The sequence below is a fragment of the Sceloporus undulatus genome, chromosome 2 (assembly GCF_019175285.1).
Source record: "Sceloporus undulatus isolate JIND9_A2432 ecotype Alabama chromosome 2, SceUnd_v1.1, whole genome shotgun sequence".
NCBI classification, from domain to species: Eukaryota; Metazoa; Chordata; class Lepidosauria; order Squamata; family Phrynosomatidae; genus Sceloporus; species Sceloporus undulatus.
The window spans coordinates 187,707,072-187,723,675 of record NC_056523.1 but is presented as its reverse complement, the minus strand read 5'-3'; the positions used below and the strand labels follow the sequence as shown (position 1 = coordinate 187,723,675).

The window sequence follows — 16,604 nt, the reverse complement described above, 5'->3', positions numbered from 1 at the left end:
AAAAAAACCTATTGGAGATCTGTGGTCCCCAAAACTGGAGTCGGGACTCCCCAAGGAGCTGTAATTAGTTTTTTTGGGATGTCAACCAACTCTTCCCACTTTCCTTTCCGCAAAGCCTTTAAGAACTTGCCATTCTAGTCAGTTGCAGCCAGGAAGAGAGACCATCACAGATCAATTACAGGAAGTGGATTGGAATAAAGGCATCAAATTAAAGGTCCAAACTGTATGTGATGTTAGAAATTTGTTGTTGTTGTTGTTGTTGTTGTGTGCCTCCAAGTCATTTGTGACTTGTGGCAACCCTAAGGGAACGCTATCATAGGGTTTTCTTGGCAAGTGTCTTAAACAATAAATAAAATAATCTACCAAACAGTCATACCTTTATTGTCCAACTGAAATGCACAATATATTTGTTGCAAACATTTGAAGCTCTATGGCTTCTTCTTCATGCAAGGTGTTACAAACAAAACAAGAGAAAACATGGCTTCCTGTTTTGTTTGGAACACCTTGCCTGAAGAAGAAGCCAGGGAGCTTCTAAAGCTTGCAACAAGTATATTGTGCATTTCAGTTGGCCAATAAAGGTATCACTGTTTGGTAGATTTTTGTTTGAATTTGCTAAATGGCCAACATAGCTACCTCTGCATGTCATAATAAAAAAAATTGGTTTAAAATCCAATCAAACAGTCTACTTGGTTTCAAATCAAAACAACATTTCTATGCAGAAATCCTTATATCTTGTGGAAGGAAAAACAAGGGAGGTTGCATACAAAAAAGTTTTCTGCACAACTGTTTTAGCAAAAAAAATTCCAAATTTAATAAAAGAAGGTCATAGTGGTTATCTGCTTCCTGGGGGAGGTGCCCCAATTTGTCAAGAAACCGTGTGCTGTTGAGGATGAGAAGGTTTGTGGATCTTCTTTACAACGCTAGCTGTTATGCAGAGGTTTTAAAAAAATAAGGAGTAAACAGCAGCTGTAAGGGTAAAGGTTGGGATTTATATCTTAGTAAGTAAGCCAGCATGGTTTGAGTGTTGGACTACAACTCTGAAGACCAGAGTTCAAATCCCTCCTCGGTCATGGAAAACCACTGGGTAACTTTGGGCAAATCACACTCTCTCAGCCTCAATATAAGGCAAAGACAAATCCACTCTTAACAAATCTTGTCAAGAAAATAAGATGATATGGTTGCCTTAGGATTGCCATAACTCGGAAATGACTTGAAGACACAGCAACAACAACATGTATTGAGTCTTTTTTCCCAATGCAGATCTGGGTCTGGCTCTACACTCAGATAACTGGAATCCTGTGCTAAAGCCATGCCCATTTTCCAGTAAGAAATCCTACAATTCAGCAATCCCAATAAATCATACTTTTTCTTTTAAAACATTTCTAATGATTGCTTTGCATCCTTATTCCTTCTCTCATCAGGATGGGGACCCATGGAAAATACTTGAAATTTCACCCTCACGGTCAGCCTTCTCTTTAGGCAGAGGGAGATTGTATCAAATTCTGGTATCTATGGGGCTAACTGGAATTGAATGTTGCAAACACAATCACAATTTAAATCCCAGTGTATTTTTGGCAATAATACACCAAATTAGATATTAAATGTAAGATAAATACACTGTCTCCAAAGTTCCTTGCATCCAATGAGGTGCCAGGAAAGGACTGGGTTGCAGGACTCTTCTGCTGTGCTATTCAGGAGAATTGTAACATTTGGATGCAGCCTTAAAGCCCTTAATGAAAAATACAATTAGATGCAAATCCTGACAAGGAGAGTGTCCTCCATTCTGGACTGCAGTCTGGATAAAAAACAGTGCTGTTTGGAACAGGAGGTTCTGCAACTTTAAGCACACTTGAATAGAAATCATGTCCATCTCCTTGGAGCTTAAATTTAAAAAACTTTGGGATGTCTCCTTCCTCCTTTCACTGAGCCTCACCCCATTCACCCCATCTCTTCAGCATTTTAAAGGGATGCAGGCAAGCACCACAGCCCATTTCTGTTTAGGGAAGAGTGGTGTCACTTGCCCTTAAGGTGTCATCTGGTGTGGCCTGCACCACCCTAGTGATGTCTTTGGGGTGACTTTGGGTCAATCACTATCTCTCAGCCTAACCTATCAAATCGTATTCACTGTGAGTTCACAAATCAAAATCAGAACATTTCTTATGCAGTTACATAACCTTCCTATTCCTACACCAAGGATCACTGCTGGGGCTCTCTAGCATATTGCGGAAAGCTCTTCTCTTCCTACGGCCTGCTTCCAGTGACTCCAGTCCTGCTACTATAGAATGAAGACAGCGTCTTTTGCTAAACTGGCTGAATGTCTCCTTTTAAAAATTAATTGTTAATGACACAACAGATGTGGCTGTACTTACAGCTTAGCTACATCCTAGGTCGAAACAGAGCAACTCGGCAGTGAAACAAATCCAGTAACATTTACCGGATGGATGAGCAGTTATAGGAGAGGAAGAGAGAGGAAGCAGCAATGGGACGTTTGATGCCTGTAGATGATTATTATTGCTGCTGCTCAGTTTTAATGGGCTGTAATTCAGTTTCAGTTTGATGATACATTATGATGATCTGATGGTTATGGTGTCCGTATGAAATTTTGTTCACCTCTTGGGAAGGGCAGTTACAGGAAAAGAAATTCCACTGCAACATTTGGAGCAACTTCCTGACAGTGGAACACACTCCTTTGCAGATCTTTAAACAGAGGCTGAATGGCCATCTGTCAGAGGTGCTTCGATTGTGAGTTCCTGCATAACAGAATGGGGTTGGACTGGATGGCCTTTGGGGTCTGTGATTCTATGATTCTATAAGTGGTGATGGTGAGTTAGGAAATACTACTTAGTGGCAGTCTGTACTGTGTTTGTCTGTGCCTTAAGTCACCTGTCTGCTTATGGCAACCCCATGAATTTCATAGTGTTTTTTCAGATAAGGGATCCTCAGAAGTGGTTTTGCCAGTTCCTTCCTCTTATTTGTTGTTGTTGTGTGCCTTCAAGCCATTTCCAAGTTATGGCAAGCCAAAGGTGGACCTATCACAAGGTTTTCTGGATCTGAAATACTTAAGACTACAGCATACAAAAAGTAAATTTTCCAAGCACTGATATATTTTTTGTTCCTCCACTGTATTTGAAAGACTATTCCAGATTCTGACACACTGACTAGAGTTCTTTTTTTAAGTCCTAGTATCTTACCTACATTTTTCATAGATCAGCTTGCAGAGGCCACTTTTTGTATCACAGTTTTCTGTCCTATGAATTCCTTCTCCTTACCTTTCTATACAATCCCCAGTATAGAACAGAGATGGGCAAATGTTCATTCTGTCCCACAGAAAAGGAATGACCCAAGCAGAAGTGCCTTTCCCAAGAGCAAGACACGATGGGACATTTAAACACAGTCCTCACCTCTGGGGGGCAGCACTTTTTTGGCTGTTTATTGTATCCAGCTCCTGAGCACTGGCACGGCTCACTGTCATGGTGGAGTTGGTCAGGCGGGTGGTGCGGCGTTTGGTGCGGCGAGGGCAGCAGGAAGTGCTGAGGCCACCTTTGCTGCCTTGCTGGGAAGAGAGAGAGGTGCTGCGGCTGGTCCGGTAGCCCAGGGGTTCGGTCAGGCAGAACTCACTGTAGGAGTGTTCATCAGTAAACTCATGACTCTGCACAGAGCGAGAAATTTGGCAGAGAAAAGGAGAAAACAATGTTGGTATGAGTACCTCCTTTCTTACACCTTGTCCCCATGCCATGCACATTCTGGCTCTTTAATCATATGCCATTTTACTTATTTCTGTCTTTTCCATTTTAGACAGATTGGTTTTACATGCATTGCATTTTAAACGTACTTTTTAGGGTCTATTTTAACTTATCTCTTTGTGTTTTTATCCGCATTTGTTTGTAGGTTCCCTTTTTGGATCAGAGGTGGAATACAAGTGAACAGGAGCAGCAGCAGCTCTTCTGTCACATTATCCGACTGAGGGAAGCCATTGTGGCTGTGCATATGCTGTACATATATAGTTACAATGTCCAAATGAGAAATCTTGACTCTGATGCAAAATTTACCGCTCCAAGAATATCAAGTTTGGATTTTTCATCTTTTACTAAAAAAGCAAAAAAAATCTAATCTTTATGACTACAGATAGGTTTAAACTTATATAGGTGGTTCATAGGGAGATCTAGTAAACTGGCGGGATTTTCATCAAGCCTTCCCTTTCACCCTAGCCCCACCACTGCCAGCCCAGAGCCTTAGCAGTGCCTCTGTGTGTGTGTGTGTGTGTGCGCGTGCGCATGCACATGTACCTTCTACTTGCCTGTTGACTTATGGCCACCCCATACATTTCACAAGGTTTTCTTGGGCAAGGAACACTCAGTGGTGGTTTGCCACTGGCTCTGCAATATAGCCTACAGCACCTACAAATATTCCTTGGCAGTTTCCCATCCAGGGATGACTCTGCTTAGCTTCCAAGATTAAATGAGGTGTGGTGCCTTCAGGATATTTAGGCATAATGCCTATGTAGGCAAGGTTAAATCAAGTAAGTTGATCTTGGTCAAAGCAGGCAAAAACCCACTTCATCGGAAGGCAGATGAAAACAGGACCTTGGACAGCGCCAAGCAAAGGCTGCTGGCTCAAGCTTTCTCTAGGACTGGGGTTAGGAGCTTTTGTGGATTACAGTTCCCACACTGCAATGCGAGGATTTCTGGGAGATGAAAACCAAAGCATCTGATTTACCAAATTATTGGATAATTTGGATAATTATAGGTGACAGTTGTCCCATCAAGGAGCTACAGCCATCTGAAGTCTTCCTTTTGGAGGCTAACAAGACAGTGTTACCACCACCCTTGGAAGAGCTGACTGGATTGTCAGACAGATCTTTCTTGTTCTTAGTGGAAGCACTGAATGTCTGCTACATCACCACTGTGTTCACTATTACATTATTAAAGGGCTCTAAGAAACCAGGGTTCAAATCCTCTCTTGCCCATGGAAACCTACAGGTGACCTCAGACAAGCCACATGCCCTCAACCTCACAGGAAGGCAATAGCAAATCTATTCTGAACCAATCTTGGCAAGAAAACACCATATTAGAGTTGCCTTAGGATTGCCATACATCAGAAATCAAGTCATTTGTGATGTATAGCAACCCTAAGGGATACAACAACAACAAGTCTCACTGTGTTCAGCAAGGCTTGGTCTCAGGTGTGCTTGCATCAGATTACAACTTTAATGAAAGAATAGCTTGTCATTGAACTCCAACTTAGTTGATGAAAATGTTACCTGCCCAGAGTGGGAAATGAGTTGGACAGATTTTACTTTCCAGAATGCTAGAAGAGACCACTTCAGTTTTTAAAACTATCTGAGGTTGCATAAGATGGAAAGCAAGTCAGTCCCATTGCCCAGCCTAAAAGTCCCTTGCAATCACCAAACCCAATCTGCCCTCCACTCATTTTGCCCCAGTCCCACCTTTGTTCCCCCCCATGTCTTGCTACTCACAGTAGTTTTCTCAAGGCAGTGCAACAAGTGATGGTGTTGCTGCTCAAAGGCTGAGCGGTTGCGCACAGCCAAAGCATGTGCATCTGGATCTCTGTCCTGTGGAAGAAAAGGGAAATGAGCACTGATGGATTGAATTAGACAACAACACACACAAAACACAGACACACACTTTCATTTGATTTCTAAATTGGCAACTCTGTCTTGAATACCAATGTGCCTCTGCATCAGGACGCTCTTTGGGCATGTAACCATAAGTGAGCAAATAGAATTCACATGTATGTAAGCCAGCTTTAGAGCCAATCAGCACATTAAAAATATTCTGTTAGGATCGTATTATATCTCACTGCAAGTGGGTAGTAGCTAGTGTGTCTATACTTTTCTATGTTGTTTTGCAAAGTGGTGGATGAGGTGAGGTGGGGTGGAGGCATTACAACACACAATGTGCCACACTCAGTATGAAGCAGAGGCCAGGATGCTAAACATTTGTTTAGAACTGGGATATTTTCCAGAAAAGTTCAGGAAAACCCAGTGAGATGTTTATTTTATTCACTTTAAAATATTTATATTTATATACCACAGCAATTTACAAATTAATTTGTTAAAAAGAACAATCCATTCAAACCAGACAAGAAAAATGACATGGCAAAGTCATTAGAAGGCAAAGGATATAGCAGTTAATGCAAATTTCCAAAGCCTGCCTAGAATAAACTGGGATTGTATGTTTGTGATAAGCCAGTAGCGCAGCAGCAGTAACAAGATATTTTGTTTGGAAGGGAGGTCAAAAGTACTGAGGTTAAAGCAGAGAAAACCTACATCTGATTTTCCTATATCTAGAACATGTTAGGTCAAGCACAAGGAACATGTAGTACCTCACATGGTGCTAGGCTACAATTCCCAGCAGCCCTTGCCTATATCTGGAGTGTCACACATTCTCAATCCCTTCATTTTGAAAACTGTCTGTGAGCAGTCAGTTCAGACCCTCACTAGGTTCAAAGCCCACCGGATGGGCAGGAAGATGAGGGGAAAAAGCAGGCAGCTGAAAGAAGAGGATGGTGCTGGAAGTGCAAGAGAAAGAAAGGGAGATGGCTCCAATTACTTTGGGATCTTGGTCTGTCCATCATTGCCTTTTTTAGGACCGTCCAGAGGGCATCTAGTCTCTGACAGGTTACTCATATGACCAAGGTAAAGTGGCCCCCAACCAAGGAAAGGATCCCCAACCTTGCTGGAGTCTCTCAAGAACATGAAGGTTAGGAGGCCAACTACTCTGGACTGCAGCAACAGAAGTTGTGGGCACTAGTGATGGGGCAGGAGAGAAAGGAGGAGCAGGAATGTTCATTTTATGCTTATATCCTGACTTTCCAAGGTAACTCAGATCAACTAAGGCAGTAATTATTCACCCTTCTTTTTGAGTCACAGAACTCCTAGGAATCTGATTAAAATGATGCCTTCCCCAAACATTTTCAAAATAACAGGAAGCACAGTTTGCCCTTGGTATCTGCTTGGGTTTGGTTCCAGGACCCCCATGGATACCAAAATCCATGGGTGCTCAGGTACCATTAAATACAATGCAAAATCAAGGTTTGGCTTTTGGAATGTATATGATTATTTTTTTTTTAATATTCTCAAGCCATGGATGGTTGAATTCGTGGGTAAAGAATCTGTGGATATAGAGAGGTGACTGCAAATGGAAGAAAAGACTATTCCTTTGCTTTTCCATCAAATTTGTGGACCCACTGAAGGGGATCCAAGGTTGCAAGTTCCTGAGCTAAAGAAATAATACAGTCATTCCAAAGGGGCCAAGGGTGCAAGAAGATGCATTTGTCAAAGTGAATCAACAGTAGAGTGTCCATACCTCAAGGCCTCCATTCTGTTTGTACTGAAGGAAAGCATTAGTCGTGCCACTTTTGGCCAGCCGGATCCGGGCCAGGCGAACTTTCTGCAGAGGAGGGGAGGAGAGAGAGACAGAGAGAACCGTGTATGGAATGAGAGTGAGACAAGGAGCCCTCCCCTGATCGCTGTGCCTGTTGCCCCTTGCCTTTTCTTTCCTTCCCCCTTCTTCCCCAACTACCTGCTGAGCTCGCCGCTTATCTGCCCGCTGGTTCTGGTGGTAGATCCGGCTGAAGTTGGAAACGATGACAGGAACAGGGAGGGCGATGACCAGCACCCCACTTAGAGAGCAGATGGATCCAAAGATCTTCCCTGCAATGGTGCTTGGGACCATGTCACCGTAGCTGGAAGGGATATGGCAGTTACTGTAGCCCTTGGTGTATTCCCTGCCCTGATCCAACTGGCAATGGCTGCTGCTACACTGCAGAAATGAAGCAGTGTGACACCTCTGTAACTTCTATGGCTCAATGCTATGTAATCTGGGGGTTTGTAGTTTCCTGAGGCACCAGAGCTCTCTGACAGGGAAGGCGAAATATCTCACAAAAGTACAAATTTCAGAATTCCACAGCATTGAGCCATGCTGGTTAAAGTGGTGTCAAACTGTTTTATTTCTGCAGTGCAGACACACCCAATTATTCATGCATACAAGGCAGTCCCTTCTGTCCCACGGTACACAGAACTGAACACTTTCCTAAAGCCAGAACTTGGGGAAATTCCTTTTTTATATACTAGAGCTGCCTGAATCTGACAGCCAGCATAGCTAGAGAACGGCTGGAGCTATGCTGCTTTGGAGCTATAGCATAAGTTTCATATCCTCCAGCATTTCACAGACGAAAACTGGGGACGTATGTGGCCAAGCAACATCAAAGTGGGCTCAAGATGGCAAAAGTGATGAGGAAGAACAGACAAGCGAGGGGAGGCTCTAGCAGTCTTCTTTTGCTTGAGTCTACTGTGAAGGGCCAGATTCAGCTACTTTCTCTCCTCTCCCTTCCCCTCTGAGCTAACTGAATGCAGACTACTTTTGCACTTTGAACTCAGTTTGCAGCAACTGCAGGACAAAGGAGGAAAGTGGGAAGAGGAGAAAGACACTGGGACATTTTAAAAGCAGCTGAAAAAGTGGGACGACAGAGGATTAATCGTGACAATTGCTGCCAAATCACAACAGCTAGAGAGTGAAATGACACCCAACCGATCAAAATATCCACCAAGTCAAAGTGTATCGTAGCAAAAGTAAGTTATTTTGGCAAGAAATCCCATAAAGCACATCTCCTCATCCCAGGCTGTAAAAAACAGAGGAACAAAGTAAAAAAAAAATTGGCAATCTGATGTCCTTTTCCAAAACCCAAAACCTGCTCCCCCAAGCAGCCATCTTATTCTGCATAACAGTAGAGCTAGTTCTCCCAATTGCATTCACAACCTATCAGCTGTATCTTCTCAACTCTTCTCTGCATTTAGCATATTGCAAAATTAGTAGGCCGTGGTCGTGATGGAGGAGGAAGGTGGTGATTTGTGTGAAATTTTGGATGGAATAGAATCACAGAATCATAGATGTCATAGTTTTCACCGGCCCTCCTCATGCGCTGGGCTTAACACAAAAGCAAATGAGGATTTCCCGATCTCTTTGTCCTTTGAGCTGTGAAAATCTTAACCTGCATGGCAGGTTGCTATTAAAGACACTGGGGGACAACCAAGAATAAGTCACAGCAATTCTAACACATAGTTTGTCTTTCATGAGTTGCATAAGGATTACATAAGCATGGAATTTCACATTTAGCATATAACTGAACTTTCTTCATTCCGTTTTCTCTTTCTCCCTCTCTCACACACATATTCTCTCTCTTTTGCTTTTTCAGTCCATCTTTCATCTGTCCACAGACAAGCTTGAACACATGTGAGCAATGCCTGCTGGGGGGAAAAATCACAAGAACCAGGATTGGGCTGATGATTTTCACTATGGATAGGGTTTCTCAAGATATTTTGCTACCTGTGGCAGAGCAGAAATGACATTCAATATGCACCCAAGGCAAGCTGCATAGTACCTTAGGACAATCAAGAAAACATATCTAGGGGCAGCCACTCTGGCCTTACAAAACACAATAATGTCCAAAATCCACAAAATAGTGATACCTTTCTTGGGCCAAATAAAATGTACAAAATGCACATGCAAGCTTTCAAAGTTCTACTGGCTTCTTCATCAGGCAAAGGCATTAAAATCAAACAGGAGAAAGAAAGGGAAAAAAGGACAATGTTGGAGTCATAGGCTTACATTTTGTCAAGATGATGTTATACAGTGGGACATAAATATCTGTGGGAGATCCGTTCCAGATGCCCTGCCGTGGATGCTCAAGCCCACTGTGTCCCCAATAGCAGCGCATGCATGCGGCTGTTCCACTATTAGGGAACAATGCAGGCTTGCCACCTGCAGATGTTCATATCTGTGGATGGCAAGTCCACGGATACTGAGATCCCACTGTTGTTGTTCTCAGTTAAGATGATAAGTTAAGATATCCCTCTTTTTCATCTTAACTGAGAACAACCAGGGACATCATAAGGGGTATGCAGGGGGTGCTAGCCGCATTAGGTGACACCTTAAGGAGGGGTGATATCATTGCTTCCTAAATATCTGCCTTGTGGCAGAAATGGCCTATGGCATTCACCTCCAGCCCTTTAAAAATGCTGAAGAGATGGTGTGAATGGGGCAGGCCTCAATGGGATGAGAAAGGAGAGGATTTATATATCTTTAAAAAAATAAAATTTGGATGAAAAAACAATTTTAAACATTTTAAAGATTTTTTTATTCTTTTAATTTTTTCTTTTAAAACATCACATCTTACGAAATTTTCACTTTAACCACATGAAAATATGTACCTGGAAATACATTTAGGCTGTGCATATGGTATTGTAGTTTGAAAACATAATTTTAATTCTGTTAGTTGTTTATGTCACAACAATCACTATTACATTCAGTGATATACAGGAATTACGATTTATGAGTAACATCAATACAAAAACATTACTAAGGATTCTGTATGGATGTACTATGGATGGAGGTCAATGGGAACTGTGACACCATGAGTGACCGCACCAGGTGATGCCAACCCCAGTGATGCTACTGGGAACAACCATAACACCATCTTGACAAAATGTAGGCCTATGGCTCCAACTTGTCTTTCCCCCCCTTTTCTCCTATTTGATTTTTAATGCCTTTGCTCGATGAAGAAGCCAGTGGAGTTTGAAAGTTTGCAACATGTATTTTGTACATATTGGTAGGTCAATAAAGGTATGACTGTTTTGTGGATTTTGGATACTAGGATAATCAAGTTGTTTTGGCATCTCAAGCAGCCCCTTCTCCACCATCCATCCATGGTGGTAAAGATCAAAAAGATCAAAAATAAATTAGTTGATCTCTGCAGGCCTTTCTTGGAGTGTGGGCGTTCCAATAGCATCTTCCAGGGCAAAGGCCTTGAGACGTGCTGCCCAATTCTGAAGTGCTGGCCTACTAAATCTGGCAGTGTGCACACTTCCTGACAATGTGGGATTCTCCTGGGCAGTTACCCAAGATTAAATACCATTAGTAACCAGAAACTTTCCTGTGCATTCCAAGCACCTCTTAAAGTATAGTTTAGAGACCATAGGCCCCTATGCATATGACAACAGAAGACAGTGACAAGCAAAAATGTGAAGAGAGGGACAATAACAAAAATGATGGGAGAAATGAAGAAAGACGAACTAAGTAGAAAAAAACATTCATATTAAATAACAATAGTTCAGTGGCACAACCTAAACTGTTGTAACTCCTAAGTGGCTGTATCTTCCAACATTTCACAGATGCAAAACCGGAATGTGTGTGGCTAAGCAACATCAGACTATGATCTGATGGCAAATATTAATACAGAAAAACAGACAAGCTAGGAGAAGATGCAACAATTTGCTATTGCCTGAGCCTCTGGGCAAGATGCCTTCTTATGCAGACAGGCTTTTAAAAGTTTTTGAAGAACGGGTTGGGGTGTTGTGTTGTTTTAAAGTGTTGCAAACACTTTTACCTTTTTAAACTGTACTGTATTTTATTCTTTTAAGTGGGAGAAAAAGAGAAACTGTAGGGCAATGCAGAGTTTGCATGCAGGAAAACCCTATGTATCTGAGGAGGGGAAGAGAGAATGCAAAAAAATCTTCCAACAGAAACCAGGACATTTTTAAAAGCATTTGAAAAATTGGGACCACTGAAGGTGAATTGGGACTGTCCTTACTAGTGTGGCATAGTAGCAAAGTGCTGGAATATAACTCTGAAGACCAGGATTCAATTCCCAGCTTGGCCATAAAACCCACTGGGTGACCTTGTGCAAGTCACATGCTGTCAGCCTCAGGAGAAAGTAATGGCAAACTTCATCTGAACAAATCCTGCCAAGAAAACCCTGATATGGCCTTAGGGTCGCCATAAGTCAGAAAAGACTTGAAGGCACACAACAACAACAACAACAACAACAACAACAAGAAAGGGTATGAGTTGCTGGCTGTGCACTGGAATGGTATAGAACAGTTTGGGCATGAGCCACAATGCACACATAAATTGAGAAGGTGTGGGGCTCCAGCCAAAATGCTAAATCTAGCTCTAGAAAGTTTTGACCAGCTCTTCTGGGAAAAGTAACCCATATATGTGACTCAAAGAAGCAGAAGAACTGAGAACGTGCTGCCCTTCCGTGATACCCAAAATCTAGGACCTGAAGCAGACATTTTGTAATCCCTTGGGTTATTCACACTGTGAAAATTATCAAGGATGAATTCAGGTTGAATCTCCGTTTTTCACACAATGATAAGAATCATCTGAAAACGCCAAATTAAGTTGGGGGGGGGGGGTTCTGCCAAAAAATCACACTTAATCGGGGATAATCAATATTGGGTCCCCCCCTCCAATTTTTAAAAAAAGATCCACATCATCAGTAGTGTAGATAACTGGTGCGAACAGACCTGAATAGACCCAGGATTAAACATGGCATGCCTTGAATGTGTTCTGAATGCATTCGCATTGTTGACTCCATCTTTATTTGAATGCTTGCACGTGTGAGTGATGGAATGTGCAGAGATGTGCATCAATGCAGTTCCATAGTGTGAATAGCAAACCCGGAATGCGTGAGTGAGATGATTCCTCATTGTCGCGCTAAAAAAAGCAACATCTGAATGGCTCCCCTGTGAACTATTGATTTGGCCCAGTGGGAGGGAAAGCCCCAAGGAAAGGTCTGCATTTATTAGCTGAGTTCAGAAAGAGAGAACTGGAGAGGAATGTGGTTGCCAGGACCAAGGAGTAGGCCCTTTTCACCTAGAGTAAGATTGTGGGATTTTCAGTTACTAATTCAGGAGGAGAAAAGAGGGGAAATTCTTCATAGTGAAATTTCTATATTGCATTGTCATCTATTTTTATATTTTTCATTGAGGGCTTTAAGATTGCATCCAAATATTGCAATTCCTCTGAGTAGCATAGGCAGAAGAGTCTTGTAATCGAGTCCTGGCACCTCATTGGATGCATGGAATCTTGGGGACAGTGTATATGTCTTACATTTAATATCTAATTTGCTGTATTATTACTAATATATATATTGGGATTTAAATTGTGACTGTGTTTACAATATTCGGTTCTAGTTAGCCCCACAGAAACCAGAATGTGGCACAATCTCTCTCTGCCTAAAGACAGGCTGACCCTGAGCATGAAATTTAAAGTATTTTCCATGGCTCCCATCTCATGAGAGTAGGAGAAAGGATGCAAAGCAAACATTTGAAATATTTTAAAATAAAAAGTACAATGTATTCAGAACCTTAGGAACGTTAAAACGCTTTTGGTGTTGGAATTCTAACTAGAAAATGGGCATCACTTTGGCATAGGATTCTGATTTTTGCTTGAAATGGCAATTGAGTGGACAGTCAGACCTAGATCTGTATTAGGAAAGCAGGACATGTTGATTTATGGCAACCCCAGGAGAAGACTATCACAGGGCTTTCTTGTCAATATTTGTTCAGAAGGGGTTTCTTTTGTCTTCCTCTGAGTCTGAGAGAATGTGACTCACCCAAGGTCACCCAGTGGGTTCCTATGGCTGAGTGGGGATTTGAACCCTGGCATCCAGAGTTGTAATCCAATGTTCAAGCCACTACACTGGCCCTCTGTATGACCCTCTAAAATTAATGATCTGCAAACACTGAACTGTGTTCAACTTTACTTGCTGATTCCTGCATCTTACAGCAAAGCATGGAATGTTTCTGGTTTTTGGCTGGAGGTTTCTGGCAGGTTCCAAAAAGTAACTTTTTTTGGGCTCTGGATCACATTGCTGTTAAGGGCAGGAAAACAGCTGGAAGGATAGTTCTTGGGTTCTCAGCTCAAGGTGTCCCAGGAGATGATATCAGAATCTCAGTCTCTTTTAGAGAAGGAAAGGAATGTGAGGTGCTCTTTACTCCAGTTTTGGGTAGAAAATAGTCTGAAATAACAACATCTCATTGAGTGCGGCTTTTTTTAATCTGAAACAGTATCTAGCCTAATTCAATATCTATCAGAAATTTAGAGAAAATATTGTCTGGAAAAAATCAAAACCAGGTAACCATATTGGTCATAAGAATAAACTTCACACAGGTTGTCAAATAATATCTTCATGAAGGCCAAAAGTTGTGTTTTCAGTGCAGTCTGTGGATCTAATTTCTCTTGAATAGCCAGACCAAGGCAGAGTTCTATGCAATCTCCCATCCCTCCACAAGTGGCATATTTCATTGGGAACACTGCTTAGTCCTAATAAGGATATTATGATACTAACGCTATTCATCTCTTGCTGCTGCTCACCCTGCCCCAAAAGGAACAAAAATAATAATCAACGTTTGGGTCTGGGATTTGAAAATAGCAATTACATTTTTATTTGAAGACGGCCCAACTCATTTTGAAAACTATCTTCCCCAAGGACAAAGGGCATTTGCATATCTTTTGGGGGGGGGGGAGAGGCTGGCATGCTAGTTAAAACAGTTCACTCTGGAGGGTACATTCCTTGGTCTACTAGCCTAAAGCGATTGATCCCTAAAGAAGATCTTCTTTAAAAGGGGTCAAACAAATTTAGAATAATAATTGCTCCTTTCAAGCTGCTCCGCCAAAGTTTTCCCACTTCCTTTTGCTCCACATCAACTCTCAGAGTTGATGCCCATCTTTTAATCCTGCCAGTGAAAACTCAGTTAAATGTACAGGACCAGCCCTACTATTAGGCAGACTGAGGACACTGCCTCTGGTGTGGCACATACTGGAAGGTGGGAGAGAAGTGGTAGCCCTTCTCAACCATTCCTGGGATGGGTCTACACTGACCAAAATACTCCAAGATGCCCCCCAATTTGCACCCCATTACCTGGAGCAAGACTGAGCATCTGTCTGCACATGCATCCCACTGTGGCATTCGATGCTGCCACCGCTGGTGTGAGTCACTTTTTCTGAGGTTGAATGCAAGATGCCCAGCATTGATCATATGGTTGGGTGCCTCGTTGTGGCCTCAGAGGGAGCAACTTATGCCAGCGATGGGGGTAGTGGGCAGCACAGTTGGAAGTGTGTGTAGACAGCTGTCTGGCATGGCTCTGGAGTGCTCTGAATTTTCCTGGAACATCTGGATTGAAAGATAAGAGTTTTAAATGTGGTTTAAGGCAGGGATGACCCATATCTGATGCTGAAGTGGCCTCTGATCATGAAGGCAGACCACAGTTGAATTTGGCTGGGGGATTTTGGCAGGTGAAGTTCCAAAAGGTAACTTTTTTGGGGCTCTGGATCACACTGCTGTTAAGGGCAGAAAAACAGCTGGCAGGATAGTTCTTGGGTTCTCAGCTCAAGGTGTCCCTGGAGATGATGAGGTTGTGGCAAGGATGAGGGAAAACCAGTTCATTTGGCCCATGTAGATATTCCCATTGTGAGCTCCCTCCCCGGCATTCCTTTTCCTTGGAGACAGAGCTGGGTATGATGCAAAACCTGTCCTGAACATATAAACTAGCCTCCTCTTCTCTGGAGCAGAATGGGGAATGTTACCTGGTTCCCTGGGTGGAAATAAGTTTTAACTGCCAATCAGTCCAGTCCACTTCTATATATTAAACTGGGGGTGAGGAAGGGGGAGTGCTATCTTGACTTTTGCCTCAGGCAGTAAAATGTCTTGGCTTGGCCCTGACAGCTTGAAAGTAACTGTCTAAATCCAGTTGTTAGTTCCAACTAGAGTCACTAAAGTCATCAAACACTGAATCAGTCTTGACTTACCAGGTTCCCATTCATTCAAGAATGGTGTATCCACATTGTACAATTGTAGTAGTTTGATCCCAATTTAACTGCTTCAGCTTCTTCCTATGGAATCTTAGGATTTGTAGTTTATTGAGGTCTCTACTGCACTCCCCTAACCTATAGCATTAGCATTTTGTGGTAGAGAAATCTAAGTCTCTCATGAAACCACAAATCCTAGGATTCCATAGGACACAGGCATGGCAGTTAAAGTGCTAGAATTAGGCAGTGTAGATATATTCGAAGTCTCTGGTGAGGGCTAACAATTGGATTTAAGCCAACACATCACAAGTAATGGCACTATCAATAACAGGTTACTTTTGCAGGCTAATGAAGACATAATGATGTTGCCTTTGTGAAATAATGTAATGCCAAGGCAACGTTTGCTTATTACTATAACAAACAACACCCATTACTCTGAAAACATTGCCAGGACAGTAATTTTAAGGGAATTTTGGCCATGCAACAACAACAATTTAAAAAGCAGATTAAGGATGCACCTACACTGTAGAAATAACACAGTTTGTCACCACTTTAACTGCCATGGCTCCATCCTACAGGCTCCTGGGGTTTGTAGTTTTGTGAGGCACCAGCACCAGCAGAGAAGGCTAAGGACTTTGTATTGCTACAAATTCCAGGATTCCCTAGGGTGGAGTGACAGCACTTAAAGTGATATCAAAATGCATTATTTCTACAGTGTAGATGCACCCAAAGATAATTTCAGAAAAGTATTTGTCATCTCCTGTTCTTTAATAAAAAAAAACCAGGAAACTAATCACTAGAGGCTAGTGAGGCAGGCTTATCTGCTCTCCCTTTTCCTCTCTGTTTTAATGTTCATGCAGGCTCACCAAAGAAGTCTTGCAGCAGCTGCTGTTTACCTTGCCTGCTATAGGCAAGTACACACAGCTACAGTAGGACTGCTTACAGTAGAACACCATTCTTTTCCATCTCATGCTTACTGAATAGCTAGCT

General features: G+C 42.3%; 1 protein-coding gene across 1 annotated transcript in view; it reads right to left on the bottom strand.

Annotated features, from left to right (window-relative positions):
• KCND1 (potassium voltage-gated channel subfamily D member 1) overlaps positions 1-16,604 on the bottom strand; it is a 66,344-nt gene that overhangs the window by 7,874 nt on the left and 41,866 nt on the right. The window contains exons 3-6 of the mRNA XM_042449505.1: positions 7,545-7,707; positions 7,329-7,412; positions 5,477-5,572; positions 3,402-3,649 (exon numbers count right to left, since the gene is read on the bottom strand). Of these exons, the coding sequence (XP_042305439.1) occupies positions 3,402-3,649; positions 5,477-5,572; positions 7,329-7,412; positions 7,545-7,707 (591 nt within the window). The remainder of the gene's footprint in view (positions 1-3,401; positions 3,650-5,476; positions 5,573-7,328; positions 7,413-7,544; positions 7,708-16,604) is intronic.